Here is a 24835-nt window from a genome sequence, read left to right on the forward strand (position 1 = left end):
TAAATTATATAATGCAAAAGGCAATGCACAGTATGTAAGCATGATGATCCAGTTTTGCCTGAAAGGGAGTGGGAAGAAGTTAATTTATTTAATCCCACCCCCAGTTCTCCATTCAGTGATTTATACATTGACCTTCACTGTTACTTTAAGGAATATAATACACATGTTGTATTATGGTGGTATCACTACAGGTAACAATAATTATTACACTGTAACAATTATGTGTTTCAACAATGTAGGAAGAATGGATAGATGGATAGATGGATAGATAGATAGTACTTTATTGATTCCTTCAGGAGAGTTCCTTCAGGAAAATTAAAATTCCAGCAGCAGTGTACGGAGTTGAGATCAATTAAAAAAAAAAAAAAAAAAAGTAAAAAGTAAATAATGGGGGTTTAAAAGGAAACAAAATAGAGAAATATTACAAAAAGAATAAAAACAATGGGAATAACAATGAACAAGGTACTCAAAACGCTTTGACACTATTTCCACATTCACCCATTCACTTCATTTTAAGATGAAATTCTGCCGTCTGAGCTACCTGTTTTTTTTACCGTGAAATCTAAAATGTATAGTGTATTACTGTAAATGAAAAAACTGTACCTTTTAGTTTAACCGTAAAATGTAGCGTCAGCAGTGTTTCTCTATTCTTGGGGTTCCAATGAATCCGTCATGTCAGCCGTGTGTTCTGAGGCGCATAAACGTGTCAAATATTGTGGCAGTAATGGCAGACACCCGGACCCGCGTGAGAGCGCTAGCTCCATTAGCATCAGGGATTTGTAAGCACAGCCGTACTTTGCGTGCTTGATGAACGAGTCAGTAAATGCAGCACATCCGATGACAATGTTGTATTAATATACGGCATAAGCGTCTGTTCTTTCTCACATATATCAGCGTGAATAATGTGGACGCGAGCCTGAGGGGGGTCACAGGAAGAAGGCAATGAGAGCGCTTGAAGAACGATCAAGCAGAAACGTTCCATAAATCCCGCTCTTAACGCTTGTCCTCGCCGTGCCGGTGGTGGTGGGGGTGGGGGGGGCGAGGGGGCAAGGGGGGACGGCAAAGGCAAGGGTGCTCCAAATGTCAGAGGAGAGTCACGCTGATGAATTACCTTTTAAAGATATATCACACAGTGGTCCCGCTTACATAAAAGATGGCGTTAGGACGCCATGTCTGCTGCCTCTGTGAGCGTGTAACCCCCACTCCCCTCACCTCCTTAGAGGACGTTTGTGTCTGCATCAAAATGTCAGGATATGTCCTCTGTGTGGAACCAAATATACTTCATATTTCCACAAATACTACTTTTGTAGTGCACCAATATTTTTGTCATGTGAGCAAAGATTGTACATTTCCATGACGTAATATGTAACTTCAATATTAGGCTGACCATATTGTGAAATCCCCAAAAGAGGGCACATATATGCGTGCCAAGGCCGGGACTAGGTGAAAATTTGCCAATGATACTTGAACTTGCTTTAGAAAAAATATATTTATTTAGATAAAATATTTTTTCTCCTCTGTTGACAGCAGTGTTGGCGCTAGGAATTTCTAAAATGGGGTCCCATGGACCCTATCAAGTCATAAAAATGGGGTCCCACAGGAAATTTTTGAGGTCCCACTTTTTTGTAAGCGTTTTGAAAATAAATGATAAACGTATGCATTGTCCTGTTATATCTCACATTCTATATTGTGTTTTGGAAAAAGGTTGTCATAAACGTTACTTAATTAATTAAAATGAATAATAATTAAAAAAAGAAGACAAATGCCTATGCATATGTAAATGTATTCAGTTACAAACATTCATTCACTTTCTTCTTTCCTTCATGGATCTAAACTTTACCGCTACTGGTAGTTTTTTCTATGTTTTTATTTAATAAATTGTAGGTGTATTTATTTCAGTATAAATGCTGTTTACTAAGTGCAGTTGTGACGGCAGACTGACACCAGGTGGCAGTAATGTTCATAAATGTTATATATATATATATAGTCAATGTATAAATAAGAATAACAAACAATACTACTGAACTATATAATGGAGTGTGACAAAATCCAAGAGTGTATGCGTGTGACTATGTGTGTAGATTAGCTGAAGTGTGTGTTACCAAGTGTTGTAGAGAGCGAAGGAACAAGGCAGTCCGAGGGGCAGGCAGAAGAACATCCAGGGCAGGAGAGGAGAGGAGAGGCTAGATCCCCTTAGGCGAGGCACCAGACGAGCGCCGGGGAGCATCAGGATAGGCACGGTAGAAAAAATAAATGAACTCAAAAAGTAAGGGAGGGCGGAGGGGAGAACTGGTGCCAATCGGGGACAAGTCTGGGGACAAGTCTGGAGGCGGCGGCGAGTGGACCGCCGCTGCGGCCGGCAAGGTGGTCGAGCAAGGAACAGTCAACTTCTTGGCCGTGGTGCGTCCCGCTGGAAATGAAGAGTGAGGCAGCGCCGTGATGCGTCCTGCCGGCAACGAAGAGGAGGGTGGCGCCCTGGTACAGCCCGCTGAACACAATAAGGAGGGCACGTTGACATATGAAGTGGCGTGGAAGCAGCGGACATTATCGGCGTGGAGGCAGCGGACGTCATCAAAGCCGGCGACGAGGAGGGCAGCTGAGGAGCCAGCCGAGGGGCAGAGGTCGGCGCTGCTGGCCGAGGGGCAGAGGTCAGGGCCAGCTTGGGAGCTGGTGAAGACGAGGGGGCCAGCCTGGGAGCTGGTGGAGATGAGGGGGCCAGCCTGGGAGCTGGTGGAGACAAGGGGACCAGCCTGAGGACAGGTGCTAGCTCGGAATCTAGCCTGGGGACAGGTGCTAACTCGGAGTCTAGCTCGGGGACAGGTGCTAGCTCGGAAGCTAGCTCGGGGAGAAGTGCTACCTCGGAGGCTAGCTCGGGGAGAAGTGCTACCTCGGAGGCTAGCTCGGGGACAAGTGCTAGCTCGGACGCTAGCCCCGGGACTGGTGCCAGCTCAGAAGATAGCCAGGGGACTGGTGCTGGCTCGGAGGCTAGTCAGGGAACTGGTGGCTGTGGCTGGAAAAAGCGGAAGACAGGTGGGATTAGTCTGGCAGGGTGTAGCCTGACTAGGTGCAGCTGCGCCACCCCATTAGCACAGCCACTAGTAATCCCAACCCCCCTCCCCCTCCGAAAGCGGATGCCAAACGCTTTCTGCAGACTGAGGAACAGTCTCTAAGGGTGGGAGCAGGGTGTGTCCAGGCGACCAGAAAATTCATCCTTGCTCATATCCCTACTGAACATCTCCTTCCAAGACATATCGACAGGACATTACGAATCCTCCCGTTTGGAGCGAAAAAAATAAAAATAAATGGTGAATGGGGTAAAAATAGGAAGGAAAACATTTGTTTACAGGGGGCGGAACTAAAGTCACTGGGAGCGGGGCTAAGAAACTGTGCCATCAGGTCCTTGATAATTTTTGGCGGGAACTTACTGTTGTGTTTACTAAGTGGAGATGTGACGGCAGACTGACACAGGGTGGCAGTAATGTTCATAAATGTATTATAATATATAGTCAATGTATATATAATAATAACAAACAATACTACTGAACTATATAACGGAGTGTGACAAAATCCAAGAGTGTATGCGTGTGACTATTTGTGTAGATTAGCTGAAGTGTGTGTTACCAAGTGTTGTAGAGAGCGAAGGAACAAGGCAGTCCGAGGGGCAGGCAGATGAAGATCCAGGGCAGGAGAAGAGAGGCTAGATCCGTGTTCAGGCGAGGGTCGGGAATCGAGGAAGACCAGTACAAAGAGAGGTAACTAAGTTCCCGCAACGATCCTTGGGTCCACTGGACCTTTATCCAGCCTGCCCTCATCAATTCCAGGTGAGGAGATTGGCGATTGGGTGCAGGCTTGTCGCTGCGTGAGCGGGGGCGTGTCCAAGCGAGCAGCCAGAGGAAGAACTGTGACAATCAGATGCAGGAGGAAAGCGGGTTTGAATCCGCGCCATTTCAATAAAATTGTAAAAAGTGTTTTGCTTTGGTCATGAATTGATGATAATGGTGTGCCATGGCATACATACATGTTATATTTAATGCTTAAATCTCAGGAGTTTACATCAACTTCATATCGATCCTTCATTTCAATATGTTTTATTTTTTGTAATGTTGTTTTCGGGGTTGAGGAGGGGTAGTAGGGGGTGTATATTGTAGCGTCCCGGAAGAGTTAGTGCTGCAAGGGTTTCTGGGTATTTGTTCTTTTGTGTTTATCTTGTGTTACAGTGCGGATGTTCTCCCGAAATATGTGTTTCTTTCTTGTTTGGTGTGGGTTCACAGTGTGGCACATATTTGTAACAGTGTTAAAGTTGTTTATACGGCCACCCTCAGTGTGACCTGTATGGCTGTTGAGCAAATATGCCTTGGTTAACAATCAATCCACTATCTCGCTCTTTCTGCCCCTCCTTCACAAATCCTGCTGCGTGCGCACACCTTCACAATTAGTTTTGTTTTTTAACCCCTTCTCAACCCTGTACGTACATTGAAAATACACGCAACCCTGACTCAAAACGCCGGGAATTTGAGGCATTTAAGAAACCCCACCCGGACAGCCCCGCAAAAGAGGACATGTCCGGGTAAAGGGGACGTATGGTCAGTCTATTAAATATGCAGTTGTGGTTGACAGGCGTAAACAACACAAAGAGCAATGTTGTTAGCATGTAGCATGTAGTATAAAGTGGTGTTAGCTTTAAATCAGCGCTGCTCGCATGCTCTTTGGCCAATCTATCGACCATCTCTTCACACTCAGTGGGTCTGCAGATAAGAGTCTTATCACGCACAGGAAGCAGGAAGTTAGCAGCAGCTGTGATAAACGTCGCTTACAGGATCAGAATACTTTGCCATGAGGGTTGCATTGTGAAGGTCAACACTAAAATGTGGGATTTGTTGGCTGATTGTTATTGTTGTATTCTATATTCTCACCAAGATGTTCTCCTGACAATATTCTAGAACATATTTTGTGCATAATACTACTGTTACTGTTATTTTAATGTAATACTACTGCAGTATTATCACACCAACTACTGCAGGATTATCACACTAATTAGTGAAGTATTATCACACTAACTGCTGCATTACTTACACACCAACACTACAGTATTATCACACCAAGTACTACACTATTATCACACTAACTACTACAGTAATATCACACCCTCTACTGCAGTATCATCACACCGATTGTGTATCACACCAATTATTACAGTATCATCACACCAACAACCACAGTATTATCACGCTAGTTACTAAAGTATTATCACACCAACTACTTCAGTGTTATCACACTAATTAGTGCTGTATTATCAATTAACCACTTCAGTATTAAAACACCAATTACTACAGTGTTATCACACCAATTACTACAGTATCATCACACCAACTACTGCAGTATTATCACACAATTACTATTATATTATCACACAAGTAAGTGCAGTAGTATCACCCAAAATGTATTATATCATTACACAAATTACTACAGTATTATCACTCTAACTACTACAGTATTATCACTCTAACTACTACAGTATTATCACACCAATTACTACAGTATCATCACACCAACTACTGCAGTATTATCCCACCAACTACTACAGTATCATCACATCAATTATGCCAGTATTATCACACTAACTACTACAGTGTTATCACACCAATTACTACAGTATCATCACACCAACTACTGCAGTATTATCACACCAAATACTATTATATTATCACACAAGTTAGTGCAGTATTATCACTCAAAATGTATTATATTATTACACAAGTTACTACAGTATTATCACTCTAACTACTACAGTATTATCACTCTGACTACTACAGTGTTATCTCACTAATTAGTGCAGTATTATCAATTGAATGCTTTAGTATTATAACTCCAATTACTGCAGTATTATCATAACAACTACTACAGTATTATCACACCAATTACTACAGTATCATCACACCAACTACTGCATTATTATCCCACCAACTACTACAGTATCATCACATCAATTATGCCAGTATTATCACACTAACTACTACAGTGTTATCACACCAATTACTACAGTATCATCACACCAACTACTGCAGTATTATGACACCAAATACTATTATTATCACACAAGTTTGTGCAGTATTATCACTCAAAATGTATTATATTATTACACAAGTTACTACAGTATTATCACTCTAACTACTACAGTATTATCAAACCAATTACTACAGTACCATCACACCAACTACTGCAGTATTATCACACCAACTAAAAGAGTGTTATTAAACTACCAATGCGGTATTATACTACCAATTACTGCAGTTTTATCACTGATTACTGCAGTATTATTTAACTACAACAGTTTTTTTTTTACACTACTACAGTATTATCACACTAACTACTGCTGTTATATCACACTAATTAGTGCAGTATTATCACACTAACGACTGCTGCATTATCACACCAACTACTGCAGTATTATCACACTAACTACTTCCATATTATTACACCAATTACTGCAGTAGGCTTCACGGTGGCAGAGGGGTTAGTGCGTCTGCCTCACAATACGAAGTTCCTGCAGTAGTGGGTTCAAATCCAGGCTCGGGATCTTTCTGTGTGGAGTTTGCATGTTCTCCCCGTGAATGCGTGGGTTCCCTCCGGGTACTCCGGCTTCCTCCCACTTCCAAAGACATGCACCTGGGGATAGGTTGATTGGCAACACTAAATTGGCCCTAGTGTGTGAATGTGAGTGTGAATGTTGTCTGTCTATCTGTGTTGGCCCTGCGATGAGGTAGCGACTTGTCCAGGGTGTACCCTGCCTTCCGCCCGATTGTAGCTGAGATAGGCGCCAGCGCCTCCCGTGACGCCGAAAGGGAATAAGCAGTAGGAAATGGATGGATGGATGGAATTACTGTAGTATTATCACACCAAATACTACAGTATTATTACACCAACATCTATGGTATTATCAAACTAACTACTGCAGCATTATACTACCAATTACTGCAGTATTATCACACTTAATACACCAGTAATATCACACCAATTACTATAGGATTATCACACATCTTAATATACAGTATTGTCACCGCAATTACTTCAGTGTTATCACACAAATTACTACAGTATTATCCCTTTAACTTCTATAATTACTACAGTATCATCACACCAAACATAACATTATTATCACTCCAATTACTACACTATTATCACACGAACTACTAAATTTTTATCAAACTGACTACTGCAGTATTGTTCTACAAATTATTGCTGTTTTGTCACACTAATTAGTGCAGTATAAACATACCAACTACTGCAGTATTAATAGACTAACTACTTCAGTATTATTACACCAATGACTGCTGTAATATCACACCAACTACTACTGTATTATCACACCAATTGACACAGTAGTATCAGACCAAATACTACAGTATTATCAAACTAACTACTGCTGTATTATACTACACATGACTGCTGTTTCATCACACTAACTAGTGCAGTATTATCACTCTATCTACTTCAGTATTGTTACACCGATTAATGCAGTATCATCACACCAATTAATGCAGTATTATCACACCAAATAATATATTATCACACTACTACTGTATTATCAAACCAATTACTACAGTATTGGCACACTAACTAGTGCAGTATTATCATACCAACTACTACTTCAGTAGTATCAGACTAACTACTACAGTATTATACCAATTACTTTAGTATTATTACAACAATTCCTTCGGTATTATCACACCAGTTACTGCAGTATAATCATCACCATACTGTAACACACTTATACATTATTTTTTTAATGTGTGCAGCCCTTGAAGGCAGTATAATTAAATTCACCTTGACCTAAACCTACAATAATACACGTACACAATATTACAAACATACAAGAATATGCACACACACTAATACATACACGCATATAGTATTACACACACCTAGTAATACATAGAAACAATAATACAAACCCCGTTTCCATATGAGTTGGGAAATTGTGTTAGATGTAAATATAAACGGAATACATAATTTGCAAATCATTTTCAACCCATATTCAGGTGAATATGCTACAAAGACAACATATTTGATGTTTGAACCGATAAACTTTTTTTTTTGCAAACAATCATTAACTTTAGAATTTGATGCCAGCAACACGTGACAAAGAAGTTGGGAAAAGTGGCAATAAATACTGATAAAGTTGAGGAATGCTGATCAAACACTTATTTGGAACATCCCACCGATGTGCAGGCTATTTGGGAACAGGTGGGTGCCATGATTGGGTATAAAAACAGCTTCCCAAAAAATGCTCAGTCTTTCACAAACAAGGATTGGGAAACGGTCACCACTTTGTGAACAAATGCGTGAGCAAATAGTCAAACAGTTTAAGAACAACATTTCTCAACGGGCTATTGCAAGAAATTTAGGAATCCTGGCATCGAATTCTAAAGTTAATGATTATTTGCAAAAAAAAATAAAATGTTTAGGAGTTTGAACATCAAATATGTTGTCTTTGTAGTGCATTCAACTAAATATGGGTTGAAAATGATTTTCAAATCATTGTATTCCGTTTATATTTACATCAAACACAATTCCCCAACTCACATGGAAACGTGGTTTGTAAATAAACACACACAACAATACAAATGCACAGTATTACACACATGCAGTAATACATGTACAGTATTAGACAGTAGTGTTGTGTTATGAGTGTAATATTTTCCTGTTGTGTGTTAAGCTCCCGTCATTCTGAACGAGCTGAACTGGACGCAGGCGTTGGAGCGAGTGTTCATGGAGAACCGTCGAGAGGACAGTTCCCTGCGCTGGCAGGTGTTTGGCAGCGCTACAGGCGTCACTCGCTACTATCCAGGTAGGAAGATTACATCTAAATTGAGCCGCACACAAACGTCTTATCACAACTAGAAGTGGAACTCGAATGAAATGATGACTTTGATGTAATCTGATGTGAAATATCCTCACCTATATTTTCTTGGCAGCCACTCCATGGAGAGCACCCAACAAGATCGACCTCTACGATGTCCGCCGACGACCCTGGTAAGTGGCGTCTTTATCGGATTTCATACCCGAAGTCATTTCATTTGTTAAAAACAATAAAAGCATTTCTACTAGCATTTTTGAAAAAATATGGATTTCATCACTTGCTGTTTTGCCTAACTTTTCTCATGTTATGTTGAAATGCAAACATTTTTATGCTAGCATTTTAGCTCGTTCAATGGGTATAAATCAGTGGTTCTTAACCTTATTGGAGCTATCGAACGCCACCGGTTTCATTTGCGCATTTACCGAACCCTTCTTTAGTGAAAGAAAAAACGTTTGTTTGTTTTTCAAATTCAAGACAAAGTTTTATGTTTTTTTTTTTTTTACTGGTGCACAAAATGAAGCGTGCATGAACATCACCTTGTTCAAAGAACAAAACCAACACAGTACATGAACTCACAAAAAAACGAGACACTTGCAAATCAGTGTGGCTTCTGCTGTTGCCTTTTGAGAGACCTGTTTAGATATGTGTGGCTTCACCTTGGCAAGTGCCACTCTCAAGTCATTTTCTCAGCAAAGTCTGTTCCTTTTCTTCGTTTTCCATACAATACTAGTACACAGCTCATGAAAAACAACATTTTTTGTTATTGTCATTGCAGGTAAGCCAAAACACTTGTATTAGAAAATAATCTCATGGAAATGACTGCTGTCTTTTGATTATTATAAAAAAACATTGAACTTGTTATTTAGTCAGGTTTGGGACAGGTGTATTGCTGCTGTGACCACAGTGTATGTGCACATCGGATGTTGCTCACATGTGCTCCACTGAATGCTTAATGAGTTCTTGAGTTTGCTAATGCATATGGAAAATTGGAGGGAACATTGTTTGGGGTATCCATAATACACCGATAGGGAAAAGTTTTTATTTACACGATGAGTCGGGTGTGTCTTGACCTCTGTGGCGGACGACTCACCGAACCACTAGGGTTCGATCGAACCCAGGTTAAGAACTACTGGTATAAATGATACATTTTTTTACTTGCCACCCTGTTGCATGTATTCTAACAGTTCTTGCGTTAGCATGCTGATTGATTGATTGAAAGTTTTATTAGTAGATTGCACAGTAGAGTACATTTTCCCTACAATTGACCACTTAATGGTAACACCCGTTTTTCAACTTGTTTAAGTCGGGGTCCACGTAAATCAATTCATGGTACAAATATACACTATTAGCATAATACAGTCATCACACAAGTTAATCATCAGAGTATATACATTGAATTATTTACATTATTTACAATCCGGTGGGTGGGATGTGGAGGGATGGGGTTGGGTTTGGTTTGATTGGTATCAGCACTTCAGTCATCGACAATTTCATCATCTGAGAAATGGACATTGAAACAGTGTTGGTCTGACTCCGTAGGATATGCACAGCGAGCAGAGAACATAGTGAGTTCAGAAAGCATAAGAACAGGTATATACATTTGATTATTTACGTTTGATTAATTACAATCCGGGGAGGTGGGATGTGGATGGGAGAGGTTGTTAGTTTAGGGTTGAAGTTGCCTGGAGGTGTTCTTTTAGTGCGGTTTTGAAGGAGGACAGAGATGCTAACATTTTATTCTAGTATTGGGGCAATATTTTTAACTAATATTGTAATAATCATTGTTGTTGGTATTTGCTGATGTACTACTGGTTGGCTAAACATTTCATGTTAGTAAGTAAACATTTAATGTTAGCATTTTAGCTCATTTATTTGGTATAAACCAAAAAAAATATGGATTTAGTTAGTTGGTGCCATTTTGCATGTATGCCAACTGCTCCAAGGTTAACATTGGATATTTTTGAATGGTATTGCCCTCAAAATCATGAATTTGAATCATTTCAGCTATGCAGTTAGTTTGTAAAGTGTTAGCGTGCCAATTTTAGCATGCACTTATGAATTTAGGATTTTGTTACTTGGTGCCATCTTACGTGTATGCTACCAGGCTAAATTTTGCAAATTTTTATCATATTGACCTATAAATTGTTGATTTTGCTACTTGTGTTTTGTTATAGCACTTTGAGCTGTATGAAAAATCTCATCGTTTGGGTTTAATAACAGTGTATTTATACTGCAACGTGCTGCAGTTTTGTTGAACGGGAGGGATGACTTCCAAACGAGGTCCTTAGCTGACTTGAAGGTTTTGGAACATGGGTGTCCAAAACCCATAGTCCCGGGCCAAGTTTGGTATGCAGGGTCTTCAGTATGGCCCGCAAGTTGTCATTAGATTAATTAAGAATCTGCCTCACTGAATGTTTCCAATATAATATATAAGTATTTCACAATGTAATTGTTGCAAATATGCCACTGGTTTGTTGACAATGTGAGTAAATCAGGTCAATCACCATGAATTGTACTTATCCAAATAACCAAATTCAGCACAGCTTTACTTATATGACCCAATCCAAACAATCTGCCCTACTCATGGCGCAAGAAAAATGCAACCAACACAAAATGTCAACACACGGTCACACATGAACACAACCTGCTCACTGAACTTTGTGGATGTTATAAAAGACATCCAAGTACGATTTGAAATTTATAATTACACAAATTTAAATACAAACCCCGTTTCCATATGAGTTGGGAAATTGTGTTAGATGTAAATATAAACGGAATACAATGATTTGCAAATCATTTTCCACCCATATTCAGTTGAATATACTACAAAGAAAACATATTTGATGTTCAAACTGATAAACATTTTTTTTTGCAAATAATCGTTAACTTTAGAATTTGATGCCAGCAACACGTGACAAAGAAGTTGGGAAAGGTGGCAATAAATACTGATAAAGTTGAGGAATGCTCATCAAACACTTACATGGAACATCCCACAGGTGTGCAGGCTAATGGGGAACAGTTGGGTGCCATGATTGGGTACAAAAGCAGCTTCCATGAAATGCTGAGTAATTCCCAAACAAGGATAGGGTTAGGGTCACCACGTTGTAAGCAAATTGTCGAACAGTTTTAGAACAACATTTTTCAACGAGCTGTTGCAAGGAATTTAGGGATTTTACCATATACGGTCCGTAAAATTATCAAAAAGTTCAGAGAATCTGGAGAAATCACTGCACGTAAGCGATGATATTACGGATTTTTGATCCCTCAGGGTGTACTGCATTTGAAAACCGACATTAGTGTGTAAAGGATATCACCACATGGGCTCAGGAACACTTCATAATACCACTGTCAGTAACTACAGTTGGTCGCTACATCTGTAAGTGCAAGTTAAAACTCTACTATGCAAAGCCAAACCCATTTATCAACAATATCCTGAAACGTATCCGGCTTGGCTGGGCCCGAGCTCACCTAAGATGGACTGATGCAAATTGGAAAGGTGTTCTGTGGTCTAACGAGTCCACCTTTCCAATTATATTTGGAAACAGAGGACGTGGTGTCCTCCAGAACAAATAGGAAAATAACCATTCGGATTGTGATGGTATGAGGGTGTATTAGTGCCCAAGGCATGGGTAACTTACACATCTGTGAAGGCACCATTAATGCTGAATGGTCCATAGAGGTTTTGGAGCAACGTATGTTGTCATCCAAGCAACGTTATCATGGACGCCCCTGCTTATTTCAGCAAGACAAGTGTTACAACAGCATGGCTTCGTAAATAAAAGAGTGTGGGTGATTTCCTGGCCCGCCTGCAGTCCAGACCTGTCTCCCATCGAAATTGTGTGGCACATTATGAAGCGTAAAATATGACAGCGGAGACCCCGGACTGTTGAACGACTGAAGCTCTACATAAAACAAGATTGGGAAAGAATTCCACTTTCAAAGCTTCAACAAATAGTTTCCTCAATTCCCAAACGTTTATTGAGTGTTGTTAAAAGAAAAGGTGATGTAACACAGTGGTGAACATGCCCTTTCCCATCTACTTTGGCACGTGTTGCAGCCATGAAATTCTAAGTTAATCATTATTTGCAAAAAAAAAATTAAGTTTATGAGTTTGAACATCAAATATCTTGTCTTTTGTAGTGCATTCAATTGAATATGGGTTGAAAAGGATTTGCAAATCATTGTATTCCGTTTATATTTACATGTAACACAATTTCCCAACTCATATGGAAACGGGGTTTGTACATTTTAGAAGGTCAAGTTGAAAAGGTTGTCTGCCACTACGTGTACAAGATAGCAAATATGTGTTTCATTATCTGGAATGACTGCCTTAACTGTTGCAGTGGTCCTTACAGACCGAGCGGCGTCCACGCTTCCTGTCCACCATTTCCTTGCTCAATCCATCTGACTCCGTCACATCAGCTTTGTGGCGGCCGCGCCTGTTGCCTGGTTACAGGTCGGAGTGAAGCAGACATGGCCGTGACAGCAATGGTGATCACACCTGACCTCCTTTCCTATCTCTGCCTCGCTTCAGTGACTATTTGAGGTCAGGTGATGCTGTGCTGACAAACAGGAAGTTGACGTCTAATTAGGTTTGCGTTAGGTTCTTAAAAACAACAACAAGACCCTGTCGTATAGAGCATCTTTGACACGGGTTTTTGCCGTTGGTAGAGTGGCCGTGCCAGCAACTTGAGGGTTCCAGGTTCGATCTCCGCTTCCGCCATCCTGCCATCACTGCCGCTGTGTCTTTGGGCAAGACACTTTACCCACCATCTCCCAGTGCCACCCACAATGGTTTAAATGTAACTGAGATATTGGGTTTCTCTATGTAATAGCGCTTTGAGTCACTAGAGAAAAGCGCTATATAAATATAATTCACACACTTTACAGAAGTGTTCTGAAAAACTGCAGAGTGAACAATGGCATATAGAGGATCTTTGATGAGCGTTTTTACTACGTGGGTCTTAAAAAACATCATAATCGTGACAAATACAGAATTTTTTACTGGTGTTTTGCTGTAGGTTTTTAAAAAACAACAAAGTGATCCTCCTACGTAGAGGATCTTTGACAAGCTTTTTCACCCTTATAACAGCAGAGTGATCCTATCATATAAAGAATATTTGACTGGCATTTTGCCCTAAAAACAACAGATTAATCAAGTCACATTAAGGATCTTTGACCAGCATTTTGCTGTAGGTTCTTAAAAACTGCAGTGCGAAAAATGGCATATAGAGGATCTTTGATGAGCGTTTTTACTACGTGGGTCTTAAAAAACATAATAATCGTGACAAATACAGAATTTTTTTACTGGTGTTTTTCTGTAGGTTTTCAAAAAACAACAGAGTGATCCTCTTATGTAGAGGATCTTTGACAAGACTTTTCACCCTTAAAACAGCAGAGTGATCCTATCATATAAAGAATATTTGACTGGTATTTTGCCCTAAAAACAGCAGAGTAATCAAGTCACATTAAGGATCTTTGACTAGCATTTTTGCTGTAGGTTCTTAAAAACATCAGGGTGAAAAATGGCATATCAAAGTTAAAGTACCAATGATTGTCACACACACACTAGGTGTAGCGAAATTTGTCCTCTGCATTTGACCCATCCCCTTGTTCACCTCCTGGAAGGTGAGGGCAGCAGTGGGCAGCAGCGGTACCGGGTAGAGGATCTTTGACAAGCGTTTTGGCTACGGGGGTCTTAAAAAACGTCATAATAATCCTGACAAATAGAGAATTTCTGCTGTAGGTTTTTAAAAAAACTACATTGATCCTCTTATGTACCGAGGATGTCGTGGTGGTTTGTGCAGCCCTTTGAGACACTAGTGATTTAGGGCTATATAAGTAAACATTGATTGATTGATTATGAGATTATCTTTGACAAGCTTTTTCACCCTTAAAACAGCAGAGTGATTTTATCATATAAAGAATATTTCATTGGCATTTTGCCGTAAAAACGGCAGAGTAATCAAGTCACATTAAGGATCTTTGACCAGCATTTTTGCTGTAGGTTCTTAAAAACAGCAGTGTGAACAATGGTGTATAGAGGATCTTTGACAAGCCTTTTTTTTAACCCTTAATCAGTAATCAGGTCACATTAAATATCTTTGACCAGCATTTTTGCTTTTGGTTCTTAAAAACAACAGAGTAAACAATGGCATTGACAGGATCTTCAACTAGCATTTTTCTGTAGTTTCTTAAAAACAGCAGAGTGAACAATTTCACATTGAGGAGCTTTAACAAGGCTTTTTGCTGTTCTGAAAAAAAAGCAGAGTGAACAATGGCATTGAGAGGATCTTTAGCATTTTGCTTTAGTTTCTTAAAAACAGCAGAGTAATCCTCTCATGTAGAGGATTTTTAACAAGCATTTTTGCCCTAGAGTGATCTTGTCATATAGAGGAACTTTGACTAGTGTTTTTGCTGTAGGTTATTCAAAAACAGCAGAATGATCCGCTTATATTTAAGGATCTTTGACTTGTGTTTTTGCTTTAGATTTTGCAACTAAATGATGTTTAATTACGTTTTCTAGCTTTAGGTCCTTAAAAGACTATATTGGTCAAAATGTGAAGGTATTCACAGGTGCGTTGAAAATACTGTATTTATGAAAATATGGTTATGTCCATGGTTTTCATTTATTTCAAACAATATGGTACATCACATCATTCCAATTTCTCATTACAAGCCTGAAAAGGAGTAGGAAGAAGCATAAAAGTAAGAATTCAAGTGAAGAGTGAAGTCTTTTCTTACCACAAATTAACTTACAGGCCTACTGAAATGACATTTTCTTATTTAAACGGGGATAGCAGGTCCACATTATGTGTCATACTTGATCATTTCGCGATATTGCCATATTTTTGCTGAAAGGATTTAGTAGAGAACATCCACGATAAAGTTCACAACTTTTGGTCGCTAACAGAAAAGCCTTGCCTTTACCGGAAGTCGCAGATGATGACGTCACCCGTTGAAGTTTCCTCACATTGTTTTTAATTGGAGCCTCCAACAAAAAGAGCTTATTGACACGATGGCGACGCATGGTGGATGCGCGTTGTCACCCCAGGGATGCAAGAGGACCAAGACAGGCAGGAGTTGCAGGTAAGATGAGATTTAATACAAAACATAAAATAACACTGGTACAAAATATAAAGAAAAGCGTGCCGAACGCACGGAGAGCTAGGCTAATAATTAGCAACTAGAGCAGAGTACAGGAATAGACGTGCAGTGCGCACGCGAAGCTAAGGCGAGACTTAGCAATAGTGATTACAAAAAGAAGAACCAGCGTGCGTGTTGCAAGTAGCAAACAAACCAACCAGAAGGAACTGAGGTAGCAGGCAGGACTAAATACTAAGGCAATCAATGAAAAAACAGGTGTGCGTCGAAACAAGGGCAGGTGGAACCAATGTGAAACCATGGAGACCAGATAAACAGGAAGTGGTCAAACTAAGGAACGGAAGAGTCCAAAATCACAACAGTACCCCCCCTTCAAAGACAGATCCCAGATGTCCCAAACAAAACAAAGGAACCCCCCCACAACCAGACAGTCCAAAAGTGACGGGAGGGCGGAGGGAGGACATGGTGGAGGGTCGCCAGGTCCTGTGTCCCCGAATCCACCGAGGACACATCAGGTGGCGGCGGCGGGTGGAACGCCGCTGCCGCATAAGTTTTGGCGGGTGACCTCGTAGAGGCCACATCTTTGGCCGACGTGGAGGATGCCTGCTGAGGCGGACGCCCGGGGTACGGCCACACCCATGGCAGACGTGGAGGAGGCTTGGCAGCAGCAGACGAAGGTGCGGCGGCTGCAGCCGAAGCAGGCACCGATGCTGATGTGGATGCCGGCAGAGGAGCAGGTGCAGAGGCCGGCAGAGGAGCAGGTGCAGAGGCCGGCAGAGGAGCAGGTGCAGAGGCCGGCAGAGGAGCAGGAGCAGAGGCCGGCAGAGGAGCAGGAGCAGGAGCAGAGGCCGGCAGAGGAGCTGGTGTTGGCTTCAGCCGAGGAGCTGGTGTTGGCTTCAGCCGAGGAGCTGGTGTTGGCTTCAGCCGAGGAGCTGGTGTTGGTGTGAGCTCCAGCCAGAGGTCGGGTGCTGGAGTGAGATCCAGACCGGGGTCAGATGCTGGTGTGTGAACCAACACAGAGTCAGAAACTGGAGTGGTATCCAACCAAAAATTAGAAACTGGAGTCTGATCCAGATCGGGGTCAGGGACTGGTTTGTGAACCAGCTTAGGACTAGGACTCGGACTACGACTCAGTCCACGAGTCTGACTAGAACTACGACGAGGGCTAGGACTGAGACTAGGACTTGAACTACAACTAGGAGTATGACTTGAACAGGGGCTTGGACTACGACTAGGAGTATGAGTTGAACAAGGGCTTGGACTACGACTCAGTCTACGAGTCGGACTAGCTCTTGGACTACGCACAGGTGGAGGAAGTCTAGCTGGTCGTTTCGGCTGAGTGGGTTGCAGCTGTGCTACCTTCGCAACACAGCTGCTAGTACCAGGCCCTCCCCCAAGAGGCGGATTCCAGACGACCTCCTTATGGTCAGCGATTGACCCTAAGGGTGGGTGGTGGGAGGTCAGGAGGAGGGTAGACTCCACCCCGTTAGTCTGTACGAGGATAGGATTGTTCTGAGCAGCAAGAAATTTCTCCTCCAGCTCCAGTTCAATCAAAACTCTCCTGTACCACTCGTCCATCCAGGCAGGACTATATTTTTCAAGGTCAGTTTCAAAATCAGGTGACGTGGGGGTAGGACGTGAAATAGGCTGAGATGTGGGCGGGGCTTGAACCATAGGGGGTGGGGCCAAAGTAATGGGAGGCTGATCTTGACATTTAACAACATACTGAGGGTGACTAGAATCAATATAAATGTCCTGATAATGTGTGAAAGTATTATCACTGTCCAAGTCTTTAGAAAATGGCTGAGATATATCGTCCACAATAAAAAAATCTTCGGTGAAAATATCAATGGTGGAAGGCATTACGTCACCAGGGGGCGTTGACGAAATGACGTCACCGTGATGGACCGGTGGGCCGGAGGTATGCCCTGGCCTTACAGCCCAGTCGGACGAGTGGTTGGAATATGGAGAAAAAACAAAACTTCCAAACCTCAGGGAAAAGTACTGGGCTGTTGTCTGCGCGCTGCTGTCCGGGGAAAAAGTCTTGGCGGCTTGGCGAAGGGAAGACTCTTGGTGGTCCACTGCGAGGCGGCGTTGTGCTGGTTGGTTTCTGACACGATGGCGACGCATGGTGGATGCGCGTTGTCACCCCAGGGATGCAAGAGGACCAAGACAGGCAGGAGTTGCAGGTAAAATGAGATTTAATACAAAACATAAAATAACACTGGTACAAAATATAAAGAAAAGCGTGCCGAACGCACGGAGAGCTAGGCTAGTAATTAGCAACTAGAGCAGAGTACAGGAATAGACGTGCAGTGCGCACGCGAAGCTAAGGCGAGACTTAGCAATAGTGATTACAAAAAGAAGAACCAGCGTGCGTGTTGCAAGTAGCAAACAAACCAACCAGAAGGAACTGAGGTAGCAGGCAGGACTAAATACTAAGGCAATCAATGAAAAAACAGGTGTGCGTCGAAACAAGGGCAGGTGGAACCAATGTGAAACCATGGAGACCAGATAAACAGGAAGTGGTCAAACTAAGGAACGGAAGAGTCCAAAATCACAACACTTATCGGACCAAGAAAACGACAATTTCCCCATTAATTTGAGCGAGGATGAAAGATTCGTGTTTGAGGATATTGATAGCGACGGACTAGAAAAATAAACAAAAAAACAACAAAAAAACGCGATTACATTAGGACGGATTCAGATGTTTTTAGACACATTTACTATGATAATTCTAGGAAATCCCTTATCTTTCTATTGTGTTGCTAGTGTTTTAGTGAGTTTAATAGTACCTGATAGTCGGAAGGGTGTATCCACGGGTGTCTTAAGGCCAGTGTATGATGGAAGTCGACAGCAGCTGTACGGACGGCACAAGCTCAGCTGATCCCCGGTAAGTGGCGACTTTTTACCACAATTTTCTCACCGAAAACTGTAGGTTGACAAGTGGTTGGGATCCATGTTCGCTTGACTGCTCTGATCCATAGTAAAGTTTCACCTCCGGGAATTTTAAACAAGGAATCACCGTGTGTTTGTGTGGCTAAAGACTAAAGCTTCCCAACTCCATCTTTCTACTTTGACTTCTCCAATATTAATTGAACAAATTGCAAAAGATTCAGCAACACAGATGTCCAAAATACTGTGTAATTATGCGGTTAAAGCGGACGACTTTTAGCTGTGTGTGTGCGCAGCGATAATATTTCCTAACAGTCCGTGACGTCACGCGTACACGTCAGCATTCCGCGACGTTTTTAACAGGACACTCAGCGGGAAGTTTAAAATTGAAATTTAGTAAACTAAAAGGGCCGTATTGACATGTGTTGCAATGTTAATATTTCATCATTAATATATAAACTATTAGACTGCGTGGTCGGTAGTAGTGGGTTTTAGTAGGCCTTCAACTTAACTCCATTTTAGATTTTGGGGTTTTTTCTCGCTCCCTCTTAAAACGAGTCTACACTAATAACGTCTCAGATAGTTCTTAAAGTTCATATTTAGCAACTGTTCAAATGATCGGACTAATGTGATGTTTTGTGAGGTTGGGACGGCGTGGCGAAGTTGGTAGAGTGGCTGTGCCAACAATCTGAGGGTTACTGGTTCAATCCCCACCTTCTACCATCCTAGTCACGTTCGTTGTGTCCTTGGGCAAGACACTTCACCCTTGCTCCTGATGGGTCCTGGTGAGCGCCTTGCATGGCAGCTCCCACCATCAGTGTGTGAATGGGTGAATGTGGAAGTACTGTCAAAGCGCTTTGGGCTCCTTAGAAGGGGTAGAAAAGCGCTATACAAGTACAACTAATTTACCAATTACCATTTACCAAGTCAGCAGCATGAGAGCATTGATGGTAGGAATGTTACCCATGCAGAACGCAAAGAACGATGTCAGCAGACATGTAAAAAAAAGGAGGCTGTTGTGTGCGACATGTCAGCACAACAATGACGCTGCGACACCTGGTTTTGACGACAGGACAGGAAACACGACTGGAAGTGAGAGGAGGAGGCAGCGTTGCTGACAAGGTTAGATGAGGAGGAAGTGCGTTTTTGTGTGCTCCTTGTTGTCGTTGTCAACCTTTACTTGTTTTCGGTGTGGTAGTTCACTCAAAGCCTTGGAAGCAGCTGGGGCTTGTTGCTTAGCAACATGTGAACGATGCTGTGATTATAGTTGATCGACATTTTCCTGACCTCATGTCGGCCATATTGACAATTATTTCTATTTGCACTCCAACCCATTTTTGGTCTATATATATATATATATATATGGATGGTTTGGATATATGGCTGTATGTGTGTGTGTATATATATATATATATATATATATATATATATATATATATATATATATATATATATATATATATATATATATATATATATATATATATATATATATATATATATATATATATATATATATGTATGTATATGTATATGTATATGTATATGTATATATATATATACATATATGTATATATATATATATTTATTAGGGCTATGAATCTTTGGGTGTCCCACGATTCTTGGGGTCACAATTTGATAATATATAAAAAAATTTTCGATTCGATTCTCGATTAAAAAACGATATTCTTACGATTCAAAACGATTCTGTATTCATTCAATACATAGGATTTCAGCAGGATCTACCCCAGTCTGTTGCCATGCAAGCGGACTAGTATATTTTATTTTAAAAAGATTTTATAATTGTAAAGAACAATGTTTTATCAACTGATTGCAATAATGTAAATTTGTTTTAACTAATTAAACGAACCAAAAATATGACTTATTTTATCTTTGTGAAAATATTGGACACAGTGTGTTGTGAAGTTTATGAGATGCGATGCAAGTGTAAGCCACTGTGACACTATTGTTCTTTTTATTTATTTTTATAAATGTGTAATGATAATGTCAATGAGGGATTTTTAGTCACTGTAATACTGAAATTATAACTAATATTGATACTGTTGTTGATAATAATTTTTGTTTCACTACTTTTGGTTTGGTCTGTGTTGTGTTTGTGTCTTCTCAATTGCTCTGTTTATTGCAGTTCTGAGTGTTGCTGGGTCAAGTTTGGTTTTGGAATTGGATTGAATTGTTATGGTATTGCTGTCTAGTGATTTGTTGGATTGATAAAAAAAAAATCATATTAAAAAATTTGATTTAAAATAAAAAGAGAATCAATTCTGAATCGCACAACGGGTTCGATTCGTATTCAAATCGATTTTTCCCACACCCCTAATGAGTGTGTATATATATATATATATATATATATATATATATATATATATATATATATATATATATATATACAAAAGTTTGGAAACCCCTTTCATTTAATGCGTTTTCTTTATTTTCATGACTATTTATATTGTAGATTGTCACTGAAGGCATCAAAACTATGAATGAACACATGTGGAGTTATGTACTTAACAAAAAAAGGTGAAATAATTGAAAACCTGTTTTATTTTCTAGTTTCAGTGACAATCTACAAGATAAAGGCTTGAAAACATGTGAACGATGCTGTGATTATAGTTGATGGACATTTTCCTGACCTCATGTCCGCCATATTGCCAATTATTTCTATTTGCACTCCAACCCATTTTTTTCATTTTTTTTTTACAGATTTCTTTTTATTTTTGAATATATATATATATATATATATATATATATATATATATATATATATATATATATATATATATATATATATCCATCCATCCATCCATTTTCTACCGCTTATTCCCTTTCGGGGTCACGGGGGGCGCTGGCGCCTATCTCAGCTACAATCGGGCGGAAGGCGGGGTACACCCTGGACAAGTCGCCACCTCATCACAGGGCCAACACAGATAGACAGACAACACTCACACTCACATTCACACACTAGGGCCAATTTAGTGTTGCCAATCAACCTATCCCCAGGTGCATGTCTTTGGAGTTGGGAGGAAGCCGGAGTACCCGGAGGGAACCCACGCATTCACGGGGAGAACATGCAAACTCCACACAGAAAGATCCCGAGCCTGGATTTGAACCCAGGACTGCAGGACCTTCGTATTGTGCGGCAGGCGCACTAACCCCTCTGCCACCGTGAAGCCCATATATATATATATATATATATATATATATATATATATATATATATATATATATATATATATATATATATATATATATGTATATACATATATAAATATGTATATATATATGTATATATATATATATATATATATATATATATATATATATATATATGTATATATATATATAATATGTAGTATCAATGTAGTATGAAGTTGATATCACAAAATATTTGTTCTCCTTTTTAAAAAAATATATATATATTATGTTTATAAACTCAGGAAATACGTCCCTGGACACATCCATCCCCATCCATTTTCTACCGCTTATTCCCTTTTGGGGTCGCGGGGGGCGCTGGCGCCTATCTCAGCTACAATCGGGCGGAAGGCGGGGTACACCCTGGACAAGTTGCCACCTCATCGCAGGGCTCCCTGGACACATGAGGAGTTTAAATATGACCAATGTATGATCCCATAACTATTTAGGATTGGATCGGTACCCAATCAATCATCATAAACTAATGTAAAGTTTCCAAACAACAAAAAAATAAGTGATTATTACATTTTAACTAGAGATGTCCGATGATATCGGACTGCTGATATTATCGGCCGATAAATGCTTTAAAATGTAATATCGGAAATGATCTGTATCTGTTTCAAAATTATCGGTTTCAAAAAGTACAACCCTACTTCAAACCATGGCCGGCTCTACGCAGGGGCAGAAGGGGGCTGAGCCCCCTTAAATAAATGTCTTGCCCCCTCAAATCAAAATTTGAGAAAGCAAATTTTAATAAACTCACAAAATTACTACATTACAAGTTGACAAAATTATCTGCACTAGCTGAAAAATCCGCCAAAAAAGGGACACACACGATATAGTAGTGTCTGCTTCCCTCTCATCCCTCCCTCCGCTGTGCGTGTATTCAACATTCCACAGGCTGCGCAGCACACACACACCTGCACACACCCCTCAGCCCCCAGTAAACATCCAATCACTGTTGCAGTATGAAAGTAAAAGAAAAGGAAAAGTTGTCTACATTTATCATATACTTGTTAGAATGGGTGTATTTGTCTAGTCTTATCTGTCATAAACACGTTTATCGTCACGGACTTTCGGTGCTACGGAGTTCCTTTTTTTTTTTTTTTTACAACCTGAAGAGAGCAGTGACAGCGGAGGCTCTGAGCAGCAGTGGTTTGGAAGGCAGAGAGCCTCCACTGTCCCTGTAACAAGTTACAAGTCATTTATGATGCTATTAATGACGGTAAAAATGAAACATGAGGTATATATCCTGTTTAGCAGTCCTCCTCTGCTGTCCTCTGTTCAGAGCGGAGTCCCTAGCAACGGCCCGTTTTACTTAGCAACGGTCTGGCAATCGACTGCTGGAATTATTTTTCTGTTGTTTTTCTTGTAATTCTACATAGTCAACCTTTAATGTTTCAATCTACATTTTGTAATAAACAAATCATAAGTTTCATTTGATATGACCAAGACACCTAAAAACAAAAACACAGCCGTTTTCATCAATTTACAAGCAAGTGGGCAACACACATACTTTGGAGTGAATGAATTTTGTGCCCAGATGAGTGCCCACGTCCACTGCATGTGAGAAAACTGAAGACAAGTGACCTGTGTCTGACAGACCCCTACGTAAAGCCCGGCCTCAGGCTGTAGGCCTGTACTGTTGTTGTTTTTCTTCATGAAATCACAGCGGGTTTTTTCTGTTGTTGTTCAAGCTTACTTATTTTCTGCTCCAGCTTCCAGCAGCTCACAAAGGGAAAGTTAATGCTCCGTAATGCATCCATTTTTCAGAGCATTTAAAAAGTCTAGTCCTGCTCCTGCATGTAGTAGTAGCAATGATGCTACTGCTACTACATCAGGGACAGCAGCTAGCAATACTGCACCTTTAGCACCAGCAAGCACTGGTTCTCCTGCACCAGCTCCCTCCGTCCCCCCAACAAGCGCTCCCCCAAAGCAGCCTGCTCAGCTACCCAGTGACTTAAATGGCAACGCACCATCTCAGCCAATACTGGGTGGCTACCCAAAGCGTGCATTTGGTACAACATTAAGATCATTCAATCCTGCCTGGTACCACACACGACCATGGCTAGAGTATTCTGTGGTGCGAGACGCCTGCTTCTGTTTCCTCTGTCGGAAATATGGCAACGCTGTTAATGTTTCCCCCCATGAGGGATTGCCACCTTATTGTGGTCAGGGGGTTTGCGTGCCTCAGTGACCGTAAGAGCTATACCAGCAGGAGCTTAGTCTTCAGGTGGGACACCCAAGTTGGACAGGTCTGAAGGTAGAGGCCTGACAAAGTGCAATCCACTAGTCCAGGTTGGGGTTGGACACATAGCTAAAGACCCATTTCAATGAAGAAATCATCGTTACTATAAGCACAGAAAAAAAGGTGCTGGAGCATGATGTGTACACATGATGCCCCCTTCACATTTCTAACTGCCCCCTCATATAAGCATGCCTAGAACCGCCCCTGCTTCAAACAGAACATGTTTCTGCTCTACTGAACAATAGCGGCAGATCTCTTTTATATTATCCACTTGCCTTTGTTTACATAGTTTATGGGGAAGGTCAAACAGGACACTTTAGGATCATTCAATCAATCAATGTTTACTTATATAGCCCTAAATCACTAGTGTCTCAAAGGGCTGCACAAACCACCACGACATCCTCGGTAGGGCCACATAAGGGCAAGGAAAACTCACACCCAGTGGGACATCGGTGACAATAATGACCCAGTGGGACGTCGGTGACAATGATGACTATGAGAACCTTGGAGAGGAGGAA

At 40.8% G+C, this 24835-nt stretch overlaps 1 protein-coding gene across 3 annotated transcripts in view; it reads left to right on the forward strand.

Moving 5' to 3' along the window:
* cacna2d2a (calcium channel, voltage-dependent, alpha 2/delta subunit 2a) overlaps positions 1 to 24835 on the forward strand; it is a 553278-nt gene that overhangs the window by 390239 nt on the left and 138204 nt on the right. For all 3 annotated transcript variants that reach the window (XM_061874585.1, XM_061874586.1, XM_061874587.1), the window contains 2 exons: positions 8717 to 8848; positions 8976 to 9033. In XM_061874585.1, coding sequence (XP_061730569.1) covers positions 8717 to 8848; positions 8976 to 9033 — 190 coding nt within the window. The remainder of the gene's footprint in view (positions 1 to 8716; positions 8849 to 8975; positions 9034 to 24835) is intronic.

The sequence above is a fragment of the Nerophis ophidion genome, linkage group LG16 (genome assembly GCF_033978795.1).
Source record: "Nerophis ophidion isolate RoL-2023_Sa linkage group LG16, RoL_Noph_v1.0, whole genome shotgun sequence".
Classification (NCBI taxonomy): Eukaryota; Metazoa; Chordata; class Actinopteri; order Syngnathiformes; family Syngnathidae; genus Nerophis; species Nerophis ophidion.